Raw genomic sequence first — 24783 nt, 5'->3', positions numbered from 1 at the left:
TAATAACCATGGGATGCAAGGAGTTGGAATCATGGGGGCAATTATAACAGCTGTCTTTTACCTTCCTGATTAGAGTCTCTGAAGGTAGACTTTCTGAAGGTAATTAATTTTGAATAGTTAGGTTTGAAGTTTTCAGAGCCAGTCTCAGTGCTCACAGATCTGCTCAGTGATTGTTTCCAGATCTCCGATAAAAAGGCACAAAGAAGAAACTGTGGAGGGTCTCTCCAGCAAACACAAAGTGTACTGCGATAGGTGGTTAAGGGCCCCTAGCAATAGCAGCAGAAAAGAACTAAAAGCAGAACAGGAATTCCCAAAAAGATATATCTTATTACATGAGCAGAGAACAGAAAATAAACTGAGGTAAGAGACTAAGGAAACCAAAGTTGTGGTGATTGCCAGGGCCTTAAATGAGCAGAGAGGAAAAAGCAAATAATGCTCTTTGATTACTTGGCACAATAAGCAGGATCTGTTTGATACACATTTGGGTCTTGGAAATCTTTCCTTTAACTTTTTCAACACCTGTTTGATTATGTCAGATGAAGAAAAACATTTGTATGCAGAGATTTTTTTTAAGGTATATTTGTAATCTGCCTCATTAAATTATAAATTCTTTGAGAGAGGTATTAATATGTTTTGTTTCATCTTTGTACCTTTCACAATGCCTAGTATATAGTTTGACTTCATGAGCGTTTGTTGAACTTAGTTTGAAGCTGACCCCTTCGGGTAGACTAGAAAGATAATTTACTGATAAGATGTGGCACATCTTGTTAGTATAAACAGTCCATAAAGAATTTAATATTAAATATTCTTCCTCTTTAGCATTTAAACAAAGGTGAAGAATTAGTGTCTGATTTTAGTTATTGGTTGGTTTTATTTTAAATATTTCAATATATAGCTAAGACGCCTAAGTAGGGGAAAACACAGCTTGTATATGTCATGATCTCAGACATCTGATACAAGGATTTTTAGGCCACTGAATTGGTGTTTAGTGGCATGATACAAGAAGCAGAGATTTATTTCTAGAGGAAGTTTGTCCAGTCTGTGGTGGTTGACCCCAGGAATAGCTTGTCAGCCTGTTACTAAAGGCCATTTTTTCTTATTTCCTGGATGTTTGCTGATAATAACTAAAAATCAAATCTTCCTAGTTTTAGTTCAAAGCATTTCAGTGAGAACGTGGCTTATTTATGGTGAGGCTCTAAAGTGTGCTGATTTACAGCACAGACTTTAAAGGCAGACCTGAGTTCAAATCCCTGCTCTTTTGCTGTATGACCCAGGGAAATGGCAGTTTTTTATCTTCACCATATCTCAGTTTCCTCAGCTGTGACTTAAAAATGACTTTCAGAGATTTTTTTTAAAAGATCACATGAACATGACATATAGGAAGCACTCAGTAATTGGTAGGTATTATGGCCATTATTATTAGCACTTTGCATGTGAATTAAAGAATTTAATCTTAAATATTCTTTTACTCCTTTAGCATTTAAACAAATGTGAAGAATTAGTGTCTGAGTTTAGTTATTGGTTGGTTTTGTTTTAAATATTTGAATATATAGCTAAGCTTCCTAATTAGAGGGAAACAAAGCTTGTATATGTCATGATCTCAGACATCCGACAGAAGAGTTTTTAGGGCAGCCCATGTGTCTTACGGTTGTGTGTGTTTCATAATTCTGTCATGTACCTTATCTTCCTTAAACTTTTTGGCCCTGGAAAAGGAAAGGCAAGGGATTCAACCATCTGATGTCTTCTCTCTGAATTGTCAGTTGTTTCACTCCACAGTGTCTTAAGTACCGTCACCCTCAGTGTCATATAAATGGTTTCGTGGATACCGTGATTATGGTGCAGGGTTGTACCTTCTGTGAGATTTAAGGGATTTTCAATGGTAATTTTGATTGACAGTGATTTTTGCCTTTTGAACAACTCTTCTACTACCCCCAAAGTAAGGAGCAAGCATAAGAACAACTCAAATGGGTGAGAAGAAACTATGGATAGGGAAGTTAAGAGTGGAGGTGGGGGAGTGGAGGACAGGGGTTTGTGGGCTGAGGAAAACAGGACTACAAGCAGGCATCGAAGTAAAGAATGTAGTAATATGGTTTCTCCCTGCCGACTATTTCCAAACTCTGTATTTCAGGTCCAAAGCCAGAGCTTCCACTCTAAATGTGTGCTTTGCTGCTAAATGAATCGTTTCTGCCTTTTGGAGCCACAAAGAATGTAATCCTTAATTGTTACTGAGTTTAAAGAATATAATCCTTAACTGTTACTGAGTTCAAATAGAAGCTAGGAAGGAAAATCGGAGAGCACAGGACGACGGGGTTTACAGACAAAAAAGATTCCTGACCCTGAGCCTTGGGAGCATCTGCATGGATCCTTTGTACAGAGCTGCTGGGGAAGGAGAGGCTGCAGTGTTCTCTGGGTCTGCTCGCCTAGAAAGGTGAGCCAGGGAGGAAGGAGTGCAGAGGGAGAAGCAAGCAGGGATGGGTTGTTTTAATGAGAAATAAGATCTATAGATTATAACAGAGAGGAGAATGAACTGACGGGTAAGTTGTAGAAAAAAGGAGCACTAAGTTTGGGGGTTTTTGAAGGAAGGTGTTCCCCATTCCTTGGTTGCTGCTAAGTAGTCCTTTCTATTGTAGTGGGTTGAACAGGAGTGAGAACAGAAACAATCTGGTTCTTAACTGGTTTAATATTTGACGGTACAAACAAGATCTGGTATAGTCCTATGTATCAGCTTCTTCTTATTGCCTCTTGTTCTTAAATTGAAGACACGGAAGAAATTTTCGGAAAAGGCTCCACCCCGAAAGACTTCTCTGCTTCTAAACCTTTAGCCTTCACCACACTCACTGAGTCTGAACATGTTCTTCTTGGGGGTCTAGTTACTTCTCATTCAGCATGTCTCGCATCACAGTCATTATTTCCCCCCCAAAACCCGTTCCTTTTCTAACATCCCTGTTTCTGTGAATGGCATCATCATTATAGTCACCCAGCCTTAGAAACCTCAGCTGATCTGGGATTATTTCCCCTCTTACCTCCTTAAAAAAACCAGTACCAAGTTACTATACATTCTTTATAAAGTCTCTTGCATCGGTCTTTTTTTTTTTTCCTATTCTTACTGCCACCATCCTAGTTCACACACTTTAACCTCATACCTGTACTGTTAAAGTTTTCTCCCAACTGCTTTTTCTGCTTCCAGTTTCTCTTCAGTCAAATCAACTCTGTATGTCAAGCTTTAACCTTCCTGAAACTATATTTTTATTGTGAGATTCACCTAGTTAAAAATGTTTAGTGGCTTCTTATTTCCCAGAAGATAAAGTCCAGTTTTGTACACTGTAATTCAAGGTACTGCACTGTACATTTCTTTCCGGCCAGCATGTTTTGATTACCCCTTTGAACCAGAGACTGCTGGGTGCTAAGTTTATCAAGCTGAATAAGACAGAGTATTTGTCTAGAAGAGCAGAATCTTATGAGACAAAAGACAGCTATGTATATAGATGAATTGATGTAATAGAATGTGATAACTGCTCTTGGGTTATGAATAAGATACATATCCATTATGCATTTAATATGATTTCAAAATAGCTGTGATATTTTTAGAAAACGCGTTTATCAGTATTGTGAGTTAAAGTTGTAACTTGATTAAAAGCTGTAGAAATTCAGTGGAAGCAAAAGCAATCTTTTCACTTATATCCTAAAATCACAAAAAGCCACTCTAGGCAGAAGATTGTCCTTTTTCTTTCCCAAGTGGTGTGCAGATAACCATTGGCCTGAATAAGTGTTGTGTGTGTTCTAAGCTGCCTTTCCCAGGAACTGGCCAGGCCATCTCCTTCTTGGAGCAGATCAACCTACCAGGTTAGAAGCAGTAAACTTGTTTTGATTTCTAAATTAGACACATGAGTGGTAGAAAGTGAGAACTCATTGGAAAAAGGAAAACTTCATTATCCTTACAGATGAAACCAAATATATGCTCTCCAGGGATGAGAAATGAGAGAACTGACCAGTCACTAACTCATTTAAACCATTCAGTATCCTGTTAGAGTATGTATTGTCATCCGCATTTTATAGATGAAGAACTGAAAGCTCAAAGGTTACGTGGATCAAGGAAGTATGAAGTGGTAGAGCCAGGATGCAAACTTAGGTCTGTAGGGCTTCAAAGTCCAAGCACTTTCCACTGCAACACACTGCCTCCCAGAAGAGTTACTGTCCCCAAAAAACCTTGGAGCAAAAACAATTGCTAGGTCTGTTGGTCATTTTCAACTGATGTCAAATTGTTAAACTTTTTAAAAAATCAGTGGTCTGATTTAGAAGACAGAAGTTAAAAGGCAAAACAACATCATCAGTTACAATATTCTGTTACAGGTTTTTGTGAAATTTTTTTACAGTTCAGGGAGAGTCAGGTTATGGGCATAGCTAAAACACAGATACCTTGACTGTATTACAGTTCATCCTCCACACCATATGCTCTGTTTCTTCCTGGTTTGAAATCCTGATGGAGTCAACGACTTCATCCAACATTAAGGTTGAATATTTAAAGGGTTCTTGTATTCCAGGCTGCCTGTAGAATTGAGGCCCATGAATCATTTTACTGGAAATAAAATCAATCTACATATTATTCCCTCATTGTGGTATTTTACAAATCGTGGTGACATTATTTCAGAAAAGCAGAAATTTAGGGGAATGATGGACAGATAGATGATATAGACAGATATACGTATTTCAATGAAATCGTGTTATAATTTCATTGAAATAAATAAAGCCACTGACACATATACCTGAGATGGTAAATACTGCTGGTAATTTTCTGATATTAGAAGACATATTTTTAATTTTAATGAAAAAATGTGTTAATGTAAAAACTATTCTTCATTTTCATTAACGTACATTCCAGTAGCTTAACTAATGTAGCTCTTCTGGTTTGGTCTTGTCTCAGATGAGAATACTTGAAAAGGTGTAAACGGATATCTAGGTAGACAGACCTGTTTTTAATAGCGTTGTGCCAGATGTCCTCATTTTGGGGGAGAGATGTTTGAATGCTTGTTTTTGGGCATGAGGCCACTTCCTCCCTTTCTTCAGGATGCATATAAATGTTGTTGGCAACATGTAGAAGAGACAATGATAGAAACAGATGTACACACATAGTAAGAGAGACGGACATTCACACACACACACAGATACACTAGAGATGTATGAGGCTTAAAGCAGAGCTAACCAAAACAAAACCCTGATATCCATCATGGTGTCCCAGAAAGTGGATTCGACTGGATCTTAATAATTTTACTATTTAACTATAATCTTCAGTAATTCACTTAACAACTCTGGCCTCAGTTTTCATCTGTAAAATGAGAGTGCTAAATTAGATTATTTCTGAGGTCCCTTCCAGCTCTGTGAATCACATTTTAGCTGATAAAATGAGAAAATCTGATGGGAACAGTGGTTATCAAGTAGCAGTGGTTTCTAAGGAAGCCTCTGGAATCAAATTACTTAGGTTCAAATTCTCTTTCTGCCACATACTAGATGTGAGACTTTAAGTTATTTAGCCTTTGTACCTCAGTTTTCCCATCTGTATAAAATGGGGATGATGATGATGATGAACTTGTTGATAATGGTTATAGCATCTATCACCTAAGGTTGTAAGGATGGAATTAATACATGTCAAGTACTTAGAACACTGCCTGGAACATGTTTATGTTTAGCTCAAAAAGTGTGTATCTTTTTTATTATTGCTATTAAGGCTTGAATTCTTCTTAGAAAACTACTCTAGAAAACTCTGAGGAAAAAAATAATCAAATGAAAATAAAACTCTGAGGAAGTGGTGATTAACATTGGTAAGCTCAATTATATTACTAATTTCTGTACTAAGTATAAATCTAGAATATCTGGTATCCTAGAATCAGCTTTGAGTAGAGTACTGAAAGCATTTTAAGTATTGATCTTAAAGAATAATCAGCTTTATTACAGAACTGGTTTCTTGAGGCCTCCTTCAAAATCCATATTGACAGTATTGGATAAACAAGCACCTCAATCCTTTAGCACTGTTGTAATTTCTTTGTAAGTGCATTATTCATATTATATTTCAGGATCCTGAAATTTACAATCTCCAAAACTGTTTCAAAACCATTCTGTTTTATATAATCCTATACATAGTGTTGCTGGAAAAAGCAGACTGATAAGACAAAGCAGGGCATTCTTTGTTCAGGCACTCTCATGGTAAGGGGAAGGCTTTGATCTAGTTGCTGTAATAGTCTTTAAAAGTAGTAAACGGTTAGCATGTTGTATTAGTTTGCTAGAGCTGCCATAACAAGTACCACAGACTGGGTGGCTTAAACAACAGAAATTTATTTTTTCACAATCCTGGAGGCTAGAAGTCAGAAATCAATGTGTCAGCAGGATTGGTTTCTTCTGAGGCCTCTCTTTGGCTTGTTAAATGACCATCTTCTCCCTGTGTCTTCACATGGTCTCTCCCTGTCCTGCGTTTTTGTCCAACTTTCTCTTCTTATAAGGACACCAGGCATATTAGATTAGGGACTACCCTAATGACCTCTTTTTTTTTTTTTTCTTTTTTTGGCTGCACCACACAGCATGCAGAATCTTAGTTCCCTGACCAGGGATCGAACCCATGCCCCCCCACAGTGGAAGCGCAGAGTCTTAACCACTGGACCACCAGGGAATCCCATGACCTTATTTTTTTTTAATTAATTAATTTATTTATTTGTGGCTGCATTGGGTCTTCATTGCTGCACACGGGCTTTCTCTAGTTGCAGCAACAAGTGGGGGCTACTCTTTGTTGCGGTGCGCGGGCTTCTCATTGTGGTGGCTTCTCGTGTTGTGAAGCACAGGCTCTAGTTGTTGGGCTTCAGTAGTTGTGGCTCGCAGGCTCTAGAGCACAGGCTCAGTAGTTGTGGCGCACGGGCTTAGTTGCTCCGCGGCATGTGGGATATTCCCAGACCAGGACTCTTCCCATGTCCCTTGCATTGGCAGGTGGATTCTTAACCACTGTGCCACCAGGGAAATCCCCCATTACCTCATTTTTCACTTAATTACCTCTTTAAAGACCCTGTCTTCAAATACAGTCACATTATGGGGGTACTGGGGATTAGGACTTCAATGTATAATTTTGGGGTTAGAGGACACAATTTAACCCATAACACGTTATAACACATAGACACATTAGAATACAAATACTCAGATAATATCTTTTACCTTCAACTGAAAGAAGATTGATTTGACATTTGTAGTAAAGCTTTTATTGCATACTATTGTAGAATTCAGTAAAAAGGTTTGTTTTTCTGTCTTGGTTTTAGAATCTGTAAATAATAATAGCAGAAACAGCTCTCTTTAGTAAACGTACAAAAGATTTGCTTTCGTGATCAGAAAATTTATTTTCTGATAATATTTTGACATGTTTTTCTTTACTAACCTAATCCTAAAATGCCAAAAGTGGAATGAGAGGTACAATTTGGAATGTTGTCACTCTCTTACCCCCAAACGCATAAATAACCTTTATGAAAAACCAAAAGTGCCAGAGGGTGGGAAGGCTTAAATCTTGAGATAGTCAAGGTAATGTGTCAACACCTTCCGCCCTCAGATAGGAGGTTGCTTTGGATACATTTTTTTAAAAATAGCTGTGCACTTTTGTCCATTTTAGATTTGGTATTTATAAATGTGACATGTTTATTTTTTTAAATTTCATATATACTGGATTTTTAAGGAAGTACATTATCTAATGGAAAGCTGTCAAAACAGCCACCTTGTATGTCAGTGTTGACTCTTTGAAGTTTTAGGATTAACTGGCCTCCCAAATTTTGGTTTTGTTTATATGTACTGGAAAGAGTCTTTACATAATTGGAGCAAGTTTGCTTTACATCCGTGCTAATACCTTATCACTGATACTAAAAACTTACTGAATGGCCTGAATCTTAGTCAGTTGTAGCCCAAGTATAAATTTCTTTAATCTGATATCTGAGTATATAGTAAAGAAGTGATTTTTATCCAGTTTTGCAAGAGTGGTCTCCTGGGTAAAATAACTGATTTCTTTTTTTTTTTTTTTTTTTGGTGCTAGCCAAATGGATTTTTTAAAAAAGATTTATGTAGGTTTTTTTGAGGTGCTTCTATGTTCAGAAATATCTGAGATTCACCTTAAAAATGTTTTTTCTCTTTCCTGTCCCACATCACCCACCACGTAGAAATAAAGCCTTCAGTTCCACATAAAGACATACACAAACCCAGATACTAGATAGACAAACATCTATGTGTACTCCACCCTGCCCTGCCTTACTCCTTACATAGCTGTAGAAGCTGGGGTGTTTCTTTTTCTGCCACCCAATCTCCATGTGGTAAAAAGGCAACAATGCCTGCTATCAAAGAATGAGTTCCAGAGCAAAAGCTGAGACTTCCTCAAGAAGGAAGAGGCACAACCAGAACCAGAATGAGTGGATGTTGGGTCAAGGGAAAAGGCTAGAATAAAATGAACAGAGCCCAAGCCAGAGCAGCATACCTCCGTGGCAAAATGAGCACTGTTGTTCAGGAGGTGCAGAGCCAGTGTCCTCCTCGATACCCATAATTCTTGTGGCTGTTGGCACATGGAAGTTCATACAGAACAGATTCATGGACTTCCCTGGTGGTGCAGTGGGACACGGGTTCAAGCCCTGGTCCGGGAAGATCCCACATGCCGCGGAGCAACTAAGCCTGTGCGCCACAGCTACCGAGCCTGCCCTCCAGATCCCGTGAGCCACAACTACTGAGCTCACACGCCACAACTACTGAAGCCCGCACGCCTAGAGCCCGAGCTCCACAAGAGAAGCCACCGCGATGAGAAGCCCGCGCATCACAACGAAGAGTAGCCCCCGCTGGCCGCAACTGGAGAAAACCCGCACAGCAACGAAGACCCAATGCAGCCATAAATAAATAAATAAATAAATAAATAAATGTATTTTAAAAAAAAAGATTCATGCTCTCCTGGCTGTTGGCCCTGACTTGGTGGGAAGTAGCATGTGAATAGACCATATTGTAAGCTGGGCAAACTCATGTTTGAATTCATTTATTAATAACTTAAAAACAAGTTTTATACTTAGTCTATAAATAGGCTCAGTTTTCCAGGGTATTAAAATATGTGTAACTTTTTATTATATATGTTTATATATTTTTTTAATTGAGAAAACTGTAAAGTTTAATATAGCTACAGCTAGCTGTACCACAGTGTATGATAACATATACAGACAACTTGTCCACAGGTGGTTTTTATTTCAAATTTATAGACTGTAGCATTCCTTAGGCAGAAATATCTACATCTAAACTCTAAGGAAAGTTGGGTCTTGGAGAGATTCTGCCGGAAGGAGTGAGCTGAGCATCTGGTTGAAACGATCTTGTCTTTCACAGTTACTTAATGGACAATGACAAGTAACAGCTCATTTAGAAAATAAGTGGAGAATGAGTCTGTAGACTACAATATGACATGCCAGAAATCTGGCAGTCATATTTCTGATAATGAATATGGAGTTAGAAACATCCTTTTTCTGAAAATCTTAGACCATATAATTTATATATTGGCAGAAATTGGAGTCGAATGGACTTGGTACTTTAAATACCTTAAATACAAGACAAAATTTATGTTTTATCAAATAAAAATTAGGGCCTATCTTTTTTTTAAGTTTGCAGGGTCTAGTACACTATTAGAAAAACATAAACCAAAAATTATATATAATTCAACATTTAATATTTGAAAATAAATGGGAAAAAGTAGAATCTGGGATGAGTAATAAGCCCTACAAAGTTGAGGTGGTGACAGATTGATTTGTTTGTTTATTGATTGGCAAGAGATGAGGGGATGAGAATTTTCCTTACACGAATTTGGCAGTTTGAAAAGTTCAGTTGTAATTAGGTTATTTTTTTTTTATCTGAGTGCATTGTGTATAAGTCATGGTGTTTCAAGCAAATAGGCTTTTATCAATTCAGGGAGAGAAAGTCAGTTTCTTCTGGTGACATTCATAAAATAGTCCTTGAAATGACAGTGAAAAGATTTTGAAAGACCTCACCTTCCCTAATTATGATTGCAAAAGGGAAGCCAGATTCCTGATATTTTTTCCTATGTTACTCAGCTTCAACTTGAAGAAGTGGCTATTTTCTTCTTTCTTGTCTGTATCAACCAACAGCTGTCAGGCTTCATCAGCTATAATGACAGCTGACATTCTTGGGATTTACCAATTGTTTATAGTATGGTCACATAGACAATAAATTTCTTATTATTTTGCAGCATTGGACATTTTTCCACCATGCTGATGACATTTTAAATATATTTGTCCATTTTCCCAAATTTTAACTGAAGAAAACCTTAAGAATTTATACTTGAGGACTAAAGTGTGACTGCCAGTTATCAGGTCAGTATCACCCCCATCCCCATCCCCACCCTCATACCACCCCCAGGAATATCACTGCCATACTAAAACATAATGCAGTTTTACTATCGTTCATTTATATTTCAGACAAAAAGTTCTGCAATGTGTTGTGTGTTAAAATTAGATTCAAATGTAAAGGACAGCAAAGAACTAATTTTTAATATTTATAAAGAATGGTTATAGGAATATGCGAAAACAGACCTCTTGGGTTTGAATGACACAGCTGTGGCCCTTTTTTTCCCTCCTGTGTTGTATTTGTATTATATTTATTTCATGTAGACACCAAGCTAAATAAGTTGATACATTAGCAAAATGTTCCAGATATTAAAATTTGTTTGCAGAAGTTATTTACAAGTGTAGAGGTAACATGAATATTGATCTTTATGCCATTGACAAAGAATAGAATTTTTTCTTGCCTAGGCTAGACTGTTTTATAATTAAAGTGACTTAAGATGTTTCAATTTCACTCTTTTATGAGGATGTATATTTATCACAACAGATCAAAAACTGTGATTTAGGTACAATCTGTTTTAGTTCTTTGTGTATTTACCTGTAATTTTTATTTAATTGATTTCTCTAACAAGTAATTCTTGATTTTCACTCATGAAAGCTTAGAATGGAACCATGAAGGACTTTAGAGACTATCTAGTCTGTTTTATTTTACCTGTGAGGAAACTCAATGCCAGAGCAACTGGGTAATTTTTTTTTCTCAAAGCCATATAGCTGTTTAGTAGCAGAGCTGAGACTAAAATTCTATACTCTTCACTCCCGGTCTATTATATTTTATTATATCACACTGCATCTTTAAGCCACAGTTTTTAGATTTCTAAATGAGAATATTTAAGGAGTATAAAGATATTGAAGGAAAAAAAAGTAATATGTGTAAACACTATCAGTTTTAGCTCTATTCCTAGTTGATTTACTCAGCGCAGTTGGTATTTATGGAGCGCCTTTACCAAGTGCCCATTATTCTGCTTAATATCAGGGGAGGGGTGAAAAAAGGAATAAAATGATAGGATTTTTTCTCTGCCTTACGATCTCCTTGAGAGAGATTAAAGCATGAAACCATCAGGAACTGGGGGAAGGGTTTCATCTAAGAAACCAGTGTGACTCAAATGGTAGTTTAAATTCCTCATCATTATTCACTCCAGGATGCTATCATCCTTCTTCATTTGTGGTTCCCAACTACAAAAGGGCAGCCAAAGTCACTTATTTCTGAAGTAATTGATCTTGGCTGCCCCCAATGTTGGTAATGCCTTTCTTGGAATTCTTTTGGAAAGTGAGAGAGGATAGTAGTTCTTAATAATTAAACCATTGATCAGCTTCTATCAGGAACTTGGCAAGGTGTTTTATATTTATTAACTCAATCTTTACAACAGTCCTATGAGTTAGATATCATCATTTCACTTTCACAGGTAAGAAAACTGAGAATCAGAAAACTTGCCCAGTCACACAACTAGGAAGATGTTGACCTGGCATCTATCTGACTGCAAAGCCATGTGTTTTTTCCAGCATACCGTCTTATATTAAGTGTAGCTTTATTAGGTTTGTTGTTTTTTTGTTTTTTAAATTTTTTTTTAGCTCTTATTTTTAAAGTAACTGTTGTGAGGGCTCTCTAATACTGAAGTGAGAATGTGAGAATCGCTTACTAGTCGCTGACCCTCACCAGTTAGAAAGTTAGCAGTTAGAGCTGAAGTTACATTAAACATGTTTTACCATGTGGCAAAAGATTTGTACAGTCTGTTCTGGAGCAACATCTAACAACACAGTGAAGTATGCATTTTCTACACGCTCTCATTCGCTTAAAGGCAGTAGCTCTGGAAGGAATCAATGCCTCTTTTGTGTGCCTCCTAAAATTTAATGTGCTCATAGGAGTTGGGAGTTGCTGGAGGGTGTGTGAACTAGTCATGTTGTGATTCACTTTAAAAAAAAAAAAACTATATGAGAGTGGCAATTTAGAAGTAAAGAGTGGGAGAGGGAAAATAGTACTTGCTGTACTTTAGAAGTTGTGAAATGTATCTTACCATACACAATGGTCAGAAGATCCTTCCAAGATTGTACACCATCTAGCTTCTATCTATGTGTGGTTTGTGAGAAATTAATCTTATGGAAAGGACTGAGTTTGTGCCATGTAATTTGCCATTTAACATATTTTAAAAGATGCAAGATTTCATAGAATTGTGAACTTGTTAAGTCAAATAAATTCAGTTTATAGTAGCCTGGCCAATTAAGATGTTTAAACAATGTATTTTAAGCAGTCATTTAAAAGTACATTTGTACATGGTTGCATTTAAGTCTTATTTTACTATATGAAATATAAATATTGTGATAGATGTTCTCTGTGAAAGTAGACAATTTAAAAGAAAAATTTCTCCCATACTCCCACCAAACATTATCTTTGCTCAAATTCATTTCAGCCAGTTTCAGAGGGATCCCACAATGTTTTATATATAGTTTTGGAATTTAGTTATCTAAAACTGGGATATCTTTTCGTGGTCAAACAATTTTTCATTTAAATACTATTCATTGTAACAACATTTTACCTGAACTTCTAGTGAACAAAATTAGTGATTAATTCTTTCTGAGACCTTCTAGGATGTTTGTATATATGCCTGGAGGAAAAATGATGAAAATTTGATCTTTGTGAATGGTGATGAAATCAATAATTAAAATGAATTTTATTTTCTGTTACTGCTCAGTTTATGATTAACTCAGAAAGTTCTTATTTTTCCATTTAATTATAACCATTTCCTTTCTTAAAGTATTTTCTACTCTAATTGTTGCTCTTTTCTTATCTGTCTCACTTTATTTTTTCTTTAATAGTATCAAATTAATTCTGTCTTCTGAAGATTGTCTGATTATTGTCCTTGTTTTAGACTTTCAGGATGAATCTGGAAAAACTCAGCAAGCCAGAACTCCTAACACTATTCAGTATTCTTGAAGGAGAGCTTGAAGCAAGGGACCTTGTTATAGAAGCTTTAAAGGTATGTTTAAAAAAAAAAGAGAGAGGGAGAGTGGTCATCATATATTTGAAAGCCGTATCATTGGTTAACTAGGATATTTCTATAGCCCCAGTTGAAGTTGAGAGGCCTGGGTATATATATCAATACTTGCTATAGCAGCCACCTGTATGGTATGATTTTGGGACACTGATGAAGCCTTTCTGCCTCCACATAGCTCCTTTAGTCTCTCTACCTGATGTCTAGACTTTGAACTTCATTCTTTAGCTTAGTAGCGTTAGCTGTTTCTGAATGCCAACCCCTTAAGAACTTGATGAGACCTGTTTCCTAAAAAATCTATATACACACATATACCATAATTCAGGATATAATATCTGATAGATCAAGGACCCCATTAAGACCGTGAATAGATTCCCTAGATCCCAAATTATAAATCCTTACTTTTTTTCAGTATTTGATATCTGTTAAAATACACAGGGCTGGGGGGTGGTATATGACAACTCTACTTTCCACTCAATTTTGCTGTGAACCCAAAACTACTCTAAAAAAGTCTACATAAAAAAAAAAAAAAGATCAAGAGGGCATAACTCCTTTAAAGGATCTTGAATCTTTTACACCTTGGTAAGGATGTTTCCCAATCTGTCTTGAAATCAGATTTGGAGAGGGGAAGAAAAGAGCTTAAGGCTATCTGTGTGAGTAGTAGGAAAATGATACCCCCATAGGTGAGGAGAAATGGCCAAAGAAGATGAGACTTGGGCATGCTGAAGAAAGCATAGTCTCTGCCGAAAACTATTGCTTTTTTGTTTTCCCTTGGAGCTTTGTAATGTGTGATAAGTGATTTCCAGTGGTTTCATTTCTCCGGAGTGCATGAGGCAGTTCCCTTCTGGTATGGGGGTAGAGTCTGACTTATTTTCCTTTTCCCACTTACTTCAGTCTTGTTTTGCATGGTGTCCCTGGGGATCATCCGTTTATGGCTTTGACACATGTCTAGTCACGTGATAAAGTTCATTGCCCGAGTCTTTGCCTGTCGTGCCACTAAGCATGACTGTGTGACCTTGGTAAAGTCATTCAGTCTGTCTGAAACAAAGCTTCCTTGTCTGTATTAAAAAGAAATGATTAACAACTAGTATTTCTGTGTAACATTATAATTTGCATGGCATTACAAATACTCCAACAGTGTAGGATTCATTTCTTCTCTCTTTATTTATATTTTCTCAGTACATATCATGTACCCCATATCCAAGGAACAGTCAGTAGTAGCTAATCATTTGAATTGATGTCTCTAGTGTGCCCTCAACAGTGCCTGACTTTTCAATGACTCCCCTGCCAACATATATTACATAAAAATGTTCCCTCTGCTTGGTGACTCATTTCTGCCACATCCACCGGTCTTCCCCTTTTGTCACTATTGGGGATTTCTCATCATTTCCCTGTACGTCCCTGAAAACTATTCTATTTCTCATAACCCCATCCCACTATTACCAGTAGTCCTAACCTGATTAAACCCAGGACACCCTCCCATTTATTTTCACATGTTTATCTGATCGATCAAGAGAAAAGAAAAAGAAGGATTGAGGAAAGTTTGAGTTCATTCCTAATCCTCACTCCTAATGCCTGTTGTTTTTCCTACTTCCTTCCCTTCTTCTCATCTGAGACCTCTGGCTCTCCTCTCCACAGGAATTATCAGCCTAGACCTGGAAGAGTTCCACTGCCTAGGCTGAACTAGAAAGTGCATTGTTCGTGTCCTTTTAGAGCTCAGAAAGCATTTTCCAGGAGCAGCATTATTATAAATAGCAATCCGATTTTAGAAAACTACAATAGCTTGGCAGCGTGTGTTAAATAAATATCCTCACCTGAGGATCTGTCCCTGTTTACACTGGGACTCCAGGAAGAAGTTTCCTGTAAATATCGCAGTTGACTTATACAAAAACTTTTGGGCCTCAACCCTCTCAAAATTGGGGTAGGGGTTGGGGAATGGCTGCCTCTAACAGAAAAATTAGAGGATGACCTTATTTTTCTCTTTGCTTTTTAGCTTTAGAAATGATACAAACCTGTGGAGCTTTATGTTTGTTTTATTGAGCATATAGATGCTCAATAAATAGTTGTTGAACAGATGAAATATATGCCATTGTTTTAAAAGATTGCGATAATATTTCAAAATGAATGTTGTGAATTATTAAATTTTACAGCCTGCCTTATGTGTGCTTAAACAGACTGCCTTCTGGTTTTAATGTTAACAGATGCTAAGGTGCTTGTTGCATATGTTTTCCTAAAAAAAATTTTTTTCTGCATGAATCCAATTTTAGTTACTTTAGGCAGCTTCTGACAAGTTGAAAGAGCAGCTTGAGAAGCAAGAGCTATAATTAAGAGAGCATTTTGATATAAGATACCATTCAGAATCAGGCACAAGTGTTGTATTTAGTCTGTGCATACAGCCTATAAGTGGTGAAGTTCTCTTCTGAGGTTTAAACTATAGGCAGTTTAGGTGAAATGAATAGCTTCACCAGAAGTAATACATCTTTAAATAGTCTATTGTTAGATAAAATAAGTAGCAGCTGGGGGTCAAAATTGTTTCAGTCCTTTGAGAAAAGCAACTGCCATACCAGATTCTTAAAGTTAAAATGAAATCTTGTTTTATTTGTGGAGTAGGTTTTTGTTTTGGCTTGGGTTTTTTTGTTTGTTTTTGGTTCTGTAGTATGTCAGGATTTCACTGCATTCTTTCTATATAGCTCTTGCTTAGCAACAAACACTTGCTCTTCTTGGACTAATATGACAGCTCACTAATTTTCTTCCTTTTAGTATTCTTTCTTAATTCATGCTTAGTTGATTGAAAAGGTTTTGGTCTTTGTCCTAAATAGCTTTGATTGGTTTTTCCTTTATGTTTAAGTAAAAAAAGCTTATCTTTTTTCTCCTTACCTTTAAAAGAGATTTTTCTTGGACATAAAATCTATTCTTTAATCTTGCATCTCTGAACAAAACCATATGGTTCACTGTTGCTGTTAAATGAATAGTAGGTCACATTGGCAAGGGTTAGATTTATATAAGGATGTATTATACAAGTTCCTGTAATTTGTAAGTAAATCCTACCTATAAAGTTATAATTGTAAAAGAGCTTCATTCATTTTCCAAAATGTCTGCAAAGTTTCAGATTGCAACTACACCCTTGTAGAGCCCCCATAATTCTTTTTCTCCCCAAAATTCTACAGAAGAGTGAGCCTCCTCACTCTTCTGTTGCAGCCTAGACATGTTTGGCATAGAACCAGAGAAGTCAATAGAAAATAATGTAATATTCAGCCTCTTCTGTATTTGAAGTCTAATTGTTACAGAGGCCATTTATACAGTATTTGGTCCTAATTGAACTTTATATAAAGTGATTTTCTATTTTAGGAGGGGTTACATCAGAGAAAAGCCTTCTTCATGAAAGTCTCTCCCTTTGACCTGACCACTTTATGTTCATGAATGAGAACACTATGGGAATCCCTTCCACAGTGAAAACAGATTACATTGCTCATGAACTGTCCAGGGGAGTTTGGGGTGGAATCACACAGTTCAGCAAGAGAGGCCCGGTTCATTAATTCTAAGAAAATCTAGGAAAAGCTTCCCAGCAGGGTCTGACTACTCTAGAAGAAGATGAGGGAACCTTAATTTTTAAAATTTGGAAAATAGATTTGACTGCCAATAAAAAGTCAGATTAAATAGTTTGAGTCTTCCACATTGGGTATATTATATCTGCATGTGTCAGATCTGATGCAGACTACACTTAGCTATGACTAAGTAGAATCTACCCTGTATTAGTATCATTTTATTTTAAAGCATTCTTTAAATTGCTTCTGCAATAATAAATGGTAAAGTATTACAACTTTCACATAGAATTAGCTTAAAGAGTCTTGAATTCCTTTCCACTGATACCTCAGTCATAAAACAGGTATAACTCTTTTAACGTCTAGGATATAACTGTTGGTTTTGGCCAAAGGCCATTGGAGAATTCCCCAGGCAAGAAAATTTACAGACAAAAATGTTGTAGACAGGACAAAGTTAGAAATATATTTAGAGTATGAGACTGTAATATTTAACTACTGTGAGTTTTTTAAACAGCCAGAATTAAAAATAAAAATCTAAATGTTACATATGTGTCTGTGTTAACAATAAATGATTTACGTTTGCCAAAAATATTCTTAAAATAATAATGATTATAAGGATCTTGTGGCAGTGCCAAAAATATAGAACAAACAAAAGTTATGGAAGGTGCTGTGGCTCAAGAAAAATACAGATACAAGTTCACTGTAGGTTGAATCTGACATCTGCTCTTGGTCATGGCCTTGTGCTTATTATGGAAGCAGATTATTATAAAGGCTGGTCTGAGATGAGAAAAGTAAAATTGAATTTAGCAAAAAACATGCATTGTCCTATACTAGTAAGCTTGTCAAGTGTGTTTGCATTAAAAAAAAAAAAGATCCATAAATATACTTAAATGTACTCAAAGTTGAAACATTCTTTGTCACCCATCAGCCTGGACCTAACAATTCTTTGACCAAAAAAAATGATCCCATTTTGATAGATGTTTTTAGGAAGAGCTTTTAGGATTGGAGTAGGTAGTTTAAATCTTTAATAAACATCACATGAACATAAGCTTATAACTGAAAGAAGTCCAGTTTCTGCATGGATAAGAACTGGGATATTAAGAAGCAAGTAGAACTTTATTTAGGGAATTGAATTATGGGGTTTTTAGATTTACATTCATAGCCTTTACTATGAAACATGTTTTAGAAGGGAATTAATCAGTGGCCATTTGGGGCCAAGTTTTTATGTGTTTTATATAGTTGGAATTGCTGATACTTTTTATTCCTACTCTCTGAGTAATGTGCATACATGAAATCCTAGCTTTTCAAAAAAGAAGCATAAAGATAATTACTAGGCACTCTACAAAACTATCAACTAGAACATTCAGTTAAGTGTAGCTGTTAAGAGCATGAGCTTTCATATCAGACATACCTAGGTTTGAGCTCTGCCATTTAATTGCTGTGTGACCATAAACCAGTTACTTACCAGGTTAAGCTATATGGTAGAATGGTACGGTTATCACAAGAATTAAATGAGATAGCACATGCTAATCGACATACTCAGTGCTCATTTACTGTTAGTTATTATTATTAGAACATAAGTTTTAAAGTTCTTCCATTTAGGAACAAAGGTATATTCCATAAAGCAAGATGTACTGATAATATGCTGTCCTTCATAAGAAAGATGAGCATTTTAAACTAAATCTTTGTTATCAGAAGGGCTTGCACTGTAGCTTGTTTTTCTTATGGAAATTGATGGTTTTGAGTTGATCCATCCCCACTCTCACAACCAAACGCATGTATTTTGAGACAGCTGGCGAGGGTTATGGGTGTACTGTGGGGCATGGAACAGATGTCATACTGCATTCCCTTCTCTCTCTCTTTATAATGAAAACAGGAAATACAGACACTGGAAACTTTTCAAATTGATTTTTTTTTCCATTGATTTCTTTGCTTCTCTATTGCTCGATTTGACATATTTGTTATATTTTGGTTTTTTTATTTCACTTTATTGAGGTAAAATTGACATACAGTAACCTGCATATATCTAATGTATACAAATTGATGTTTTGATATACATATCCCACATGAAACCATTACTACAATCAAGACAGTACACATGGGGCTTCCCTGGTGGCGCAGTGGTTGAGAGTCCGCCTGCCGATGCAGAGGACACGGGTTCGTGCCCCGGTCCGGGAAGATCCCACATGCCGTGGAGCGGCTGGGCCCATGAGCCACGGCCGCTGAGCCTGCGTGTCCGGAGCCTGTGCTCCGCAGTGGGAGAGGCCACAACAGTGAGAGGCCCGCGTACCACAAAAAAAAAACAAAAAAAGATAGTACACATATCCATCACCCCTCAAATTTTCCTTGTGCCCCTTTGCAACCCCTTTAGCTGACCTTCCCCACACACACACCCCCACCCCAAAACCACTAATCCTCTAGAGATTAGTTTACATTTTCTGGAATTTTATATAAGTAGAATCATACAGAACGTAACTTTTTTTGGGGGCTGGCCTGGTTCTTTGACTCAGCATAATTATCTTGAGATCCATGTTGATGTTGTATTGATAGTTCATTCCTTTTATTACCAAGTAGTGTCCATTGTATGTATGTACCACAGTTTGTTTTGTCTGTTCATCTGTTAGTGAACATTTACATTGTTTCCAGTCCTGGACTATTGCAAATAAAGCTGCTATGAACATTCATATATAAGGCTTTGTATGGACATGTGCTTTTATTTCTTTTGGATGAATACCTAGAAATGGAATGGAATATGTTTAACTTTTTAGGAAACTGCCAAACTGTTTTCCAAAGTAGTTTCACCATTTACATCCCACCAGCATGTATAAGAGTTCCATTTGCTCCACATCTTTACCAACACTTGATATGGCCAGTCATTTTAATTTTAGCGTTCTGATAGGTATGTAATATCTCATTGCAGTTTTAGTTTGCATTTCCCTGTTGACTAATGATGTTGAGCATCTTTCCATGTGATTATTTGCCATCTGTGTTGTTTTCCTCATAAAATATTTGTTCAGATCTTCTGTCCATTTTTTAAATTGAGCTGTTTTCTCATTACTGAGTTTTGAGCATTCCTTATATATCTGGATTCAGGTACTTTAATACGCCTTGCAAATATTTTCTCCTGGTCTGTGGCTTGTCATTTCATACTCTTAATTGTATCTTTTGAAGAGCATAAATTTTTCATTTTGATGAAGTCCAATTTATCAATGTTTCTTTTATGGATTTTGCTTTTAGTATCACATAACTAAGATTTAGTGTCAAATAAGAAATCTTTGCCTAAACCAAGGTCAGAAAGGTTTTCTCCTATATTTCTATAATTTTATAGTTTTAAGTTTTACACTTGGGTCTGTGATACAACTTCAGTTAATTTTGTTATATGGTACAATATATGGATCAAATAAAAATTTTTTTGCATATGGATATTCAGTTGTTCTAGCCCCATTTGTTAAAAAGACTGTCCTTCCTCTGTAGATGGCGTTGGCACATTTGTCACAATCCATTTTCTGTATATTTTGGGGTTTATTTCTGGACACCCTGTTCTGTTTCATTGCTCTATTTGTCTACCTTGATGCCCATACTACATTGTCTTGATTACTGTGGCCTTTTATGAAAGTCTTAAAATTAGGTAGTGTTAATCCTCCAACTTGTGTTCTTTTTGAAAGTTGTTTTGGTTATTCATGGTTCTTGGCATTTCCATATAAATTTTAGAATCAGCTTATCAGTTTTTCTAAAACTCCTATTCAAATTTTAATTGGAATTGCATTGATTCTATAGATCAGTTTGGAGAAAATTCACATCTTAACAATATTGTATTTGCTGATCCATGAACATGGTTACTTCTCTCCATTTACTTAGATTTCTCAGCAGTGCTTTATAGTTCTGATTGTATAGGTCTTTAACATCTTTTGTCAGATTTATCACTATTTCATATTTTTATGATTATTATAAATGGCATTGTTTTAAATGTAAATTTCTGATTGTTTATTGCTGTTATACAGACATGAAATTGAATTTGTATATTGATCCTTTATCCTGCAACCTTCCTAATCTCACTTATTAGTTCTAATGGCTTTTTTATAAACTTCATTGAATTTTCTACAATCATGTTTGCAAATAAAGACAATTTTACTTATTTCTTTCTCATCTGATTGCCTTTCATTTCTTTTTCTTGCCTTATTGCACTGGCTAGAACCTCTAGTACAATGTCAAGTAGAAGTAACGTGGATATCTTTGTCTTATTCCTGATCTTAGGGAGGAAACACTCAGTCTTTCATCATTAAATATGCTGGCTGTAGGTTTTCATAGATGTTCTTTATCAGTTTGAGGAAATGTCCTTCTATTCCTAGCTTGCTGAGAGTTTTATCAGGAATGGATATTAGATTTTGTCATGTGCTTTTCCTGTATTTATTGAGAACTTAATTTTTTTTTAAGATTAAAATCTCCAAGGTGTATTGTTTCATAGGTGTTATTACTATCTATACCTTCACCCCATTTATTAAGCCATTTCAGGTAACTTCAAGTTCATAAATTTACAATGAGGTTATAGAGCCCAACCAGGATGGGACAGAATGTGTTCCAAGTTACGGGGGGACTGCAGGGCTCCTCAGTGATATCTCCCGTGGAGCACCTGTGCTCCACTGTTTCTTCCTGCACATCTGAATGTGACCTTTCGGATTCTCTGGCTGTGGCTGATTTAGTCTCCTGATTCTAATCCTGTGCTGCTTTGTTGCATAGAAGGTTGATCCAAGCTTCCAGGCCCCCTCTCTTCTTAGGCCTCAATTATGTACTGTGAGGTTCAGGATAGCTGGCCAATCTGAAGACTGGGAATGCTTGCTTAAAGGAGGAACTGCCATTCCAGCATAAACTGTCCTTAATCCTACAGCAGAAACTGTTTTCATTCTGGGAATGGTGAGTCCTAGAAGATCATGACCAAGAAGCAGATGTCCTAAGGGGCTTCCTCTGAGAGTTTATCCCCAAGAGGGAGCCATGTGGCCACCTGCTTTTTATCACATTTCTAATAGCTGCTCCATTTCCTCAAGCGCTGTTGTAAAATCATTTACTTTACTGTTACATAAGGTCTGTTGTTGCAGGAACTGGGCCCTTTCTTCTTTCATCTTCAGCTTTAGCTTTAAGACCTATCCTGGGTTGAGGCCCTTGCTCTCCAAAACTGCCAAACAGTTGTCCTGAAACTTCCCCAGCAGCTCCACCTTTTAGGTCAGGTCCTTTAGCTCTCCCTGAGTTTCAGTCAACTTTTGGTGCAACTGCTTGTTGATGGCCTCTAAGAGCTGGTTCTTATCCTTGAGCTCTTCCTCTGATTTCAGTTTACTCAATAGTTTGTAGCTCTTCCTGGTGCCAGTGTCTGTAGCTTTAACCTGCCCATTCTCTCGTCTTGGCTTGATGATTTTTGTAACATCGTTAATCTGAACCTCTTGAATGAGGTCTGGAAACATCAGCTTCTTTGGACTTAACAGGAAAAAGGTTCTTAGAAGTGGCTCGAGTTTGTGCATTTGTGGGCAGGCCACTGCTGATAGCACAGAGGAGGGCTGCAGGGTGTACACTGTCTTAACCACTCTGGTCATCATAATGAGGTGGCACTGCTGGGGCCTAGGCACCTGCTGCTTCTGCCCTCAGGCCTCATCTGAGAACTTAATTGGTTTGTAAGTCCTTGCTGTTTTTCTGAAATATTGTCTGAAAAAGAACTTCATCCCCTTTCTTATTGACCTTCTCTTAGATCAAGTACATTGATGTGGAGTAACTTTTTCAGCTTTGTTCTACAGCTTTTTAGAAACTAGAATTCTCTAACTTTATAATTTTGTGGAGCAGAGTTTAGTAATTAAATTATTTTCCCAGTGGCAAAAGTTAATTGTAACTTAAAAATCATAAACATTTCCAAAAGAGAAACCCGAAAAAAAACCTCTGCTGCTTTAATGAACCGCTCTCCTTTAAAGCAACTTTTATCCTTTGACTTTAATAGTTTTGATAGTTTATTGGCTTCTTATGATAAATAATTTTTCCAGATAAGGAAAACAACATGTACATTTTTTTCACCTTCTGACAGAATATTATTACCTCTTTCCTAGGAGTAACAAAAGCAGTTTATCTATTTGAAACAAGCTTAACTATTATCTTTTTAAGTTAAATCATTTAAATTGTGTTTTAGTATATCATATCACTAGTCAGGAAATAGACATCAAAATGTACTATTCCTTTATTATTTCCCAGAAAACATTATTTTTCTCAGTGTTAATTTGGACCACAGGAAGAAAATTTATTTTAAAGGAGGCTGTATTTATTACTGACATCCCCTATATCTGAATGCAGCTCCAGAGCCAGTTATTGAAGAATAGGTAGAAATACTGTTATTTCTGTTTTGTGCTTTTGAATAAAAAGAATTCAACATTGGTTTCTTTTATTGAATTTATTAATCTCAGGACACCTATTTATTGAGGAGAGTTGCTGCAGTCTATATGGTTTTATGTGAAAGTATATTTAGAAAAAAAATCTTCTGTAAGTTACTTCAGATTACCCACCAAACGTCCCATGATAACATAGTTATATTGATCTAGCTCCAATAAATTCTTTATAAAAAGTAAACTCTTGGTTAATGGCTATATGAATTGGGTGGTACAGCCACATGGTGCTATTATGTGGCTATTTAAAAATATGATGCAGGGCTTCCCTGGTGGTACAGTGGTTAAGAATCCGCCTGCCAATGCAGGGGACATGGATTCGAGCCCTAGTCTGGGAAGATCCCACATGCCGCGAGCAGCTAAGCCCATGCACTACAACTACTGAGCCTGCGCTGAAGAGCCTGCGAGCCACAACTACTGAGCCTGTGTGCTGCAACTGCTGAAGCCTGCATGCCTAGAGCCCGTGCTCCGCAACAAGAGAAGCCACAGCAATGAGAAGCCCATGCACCGCAACAAAGAGTAGCCCCTGCTCGCTGCAACCAGAGAAAAGCCAGCACACAGCAACGAAGACCCAATGCAGCCAAAAATAAATAAATAAATTTATTTTTAAATATATATATATATATATATGAGGAACTTCTAATGACATGTAGTGTTCCTACAATGTAATGCTAAATTTATGAAGCAGATCATAACATTAAATATATCCATTAGAATCGAATAGAATAAAATACCTAGGAAATAAACCTACCTAAAGAGGCAGAAGACCTGTATTCTGAAAACTATAAGACACTGATAAAAGATATTGAAGACCACACAAACAGTTGGAAAGATATATTATGTCCTTGGATTGGAAGAATCTGCCTTGTTAAGATGACCACACTACCCAAGGCAATCTACAGATTCAATACAATCACTATCAAATTACCAATGGCATTTTTCACAGAACTGAAACAAATTTTTTTTTAATTTTTATGGAAACACGAAAGACCCCAAATAGCCAAAACAATCTTGAGAAAGAAGAACAGGGCTGGAGGAATCACACTCCCTGACTTCAGACTATATGATAAAGCTACAGCAGTCAAAACAGTGTGGTAGTGGCATAAAAACAGACACATAGATCAGTGGAACGGGATAGAAAGCCCAGAAATAAACCCATGCACTTATGGTCAGTTACTCTACAACAAAGGAGGCAAGAATATACAGTGGAGAAAAGACTGTCTCTTCAATAAATGGTGCTGGAAAAACTGGACAGCTACATGTAAAAGAATGAAATTAGAACATCCTCTATCACTGTACACAAAAATAAACTCAGAATGGATTAAAGACCTAAATGTAAGATGGATACTCTAAAACTATTAGAGGAAAACATAGGCAGAACACTCTTTGACATAAATTGCAGCAATATTTTTTTGGATAGGTCTCCTAGAGTGATGGAAACAAAAGC

At 36.6% G+C, this 24783-nt stretch overlaps 1 protein-coding gene and 1 pseudogene across 2 annotated transcripts in view; one reads left to right on the top strand and one right to left on the bottom strand.

Moving 5' to 3' along the window:
- Positions 1-24783, top strand: part of CTTNBP2NL (CTTNBP2 N-terminal like) — a 63917-nt gene that overhangs the window by 1700 nt on the left and 37434 nt on the right. The window contains exons 2-3 of one of the 2 annotated variants that reach the window (XM_029228647.1): positions 10241-10364; positions 13259-13366. In XM_029228647.1, coding sequence (XP_029084480.1) covers positions 13268-13366 — 99 coding nt within the window. In that variant the 5' untranslated portion in view covers positions 10241-10364; positions 13259-13267. The remainder of the gene's footprint in view (positions 1-10240; positions 10365-13258; positions 13367-24783) is intronic. The other variant, XM_029228646.1, reaches the window with a different exon arrangement.
- On the bottom strand, positions 21933-22520 carry LOC114898706 (annotated as a pseudogene).

Source organism: Monodon monoceros, unplaced genomic scaffold, assembly GCF_005190385.1.
Source record: "Monodon monoceros isolate NGI ecotype Baffin Bay Population unplaced genomic scaffold, NGI_Narwhal_1 Super_Scaffold_18, whole genome shotgun sequence".
Taxonomy (NCBI): Eukaryota; Metazoa; Chordata; class Mammalia; order Artiodactyla; family Monodontidae; genus Monodon; species Monodon monoceros.
Note: the sequence above shows the minus strand (reverse complement) of the source record. Positions and strands in the feature narration are given on the sequence as shown.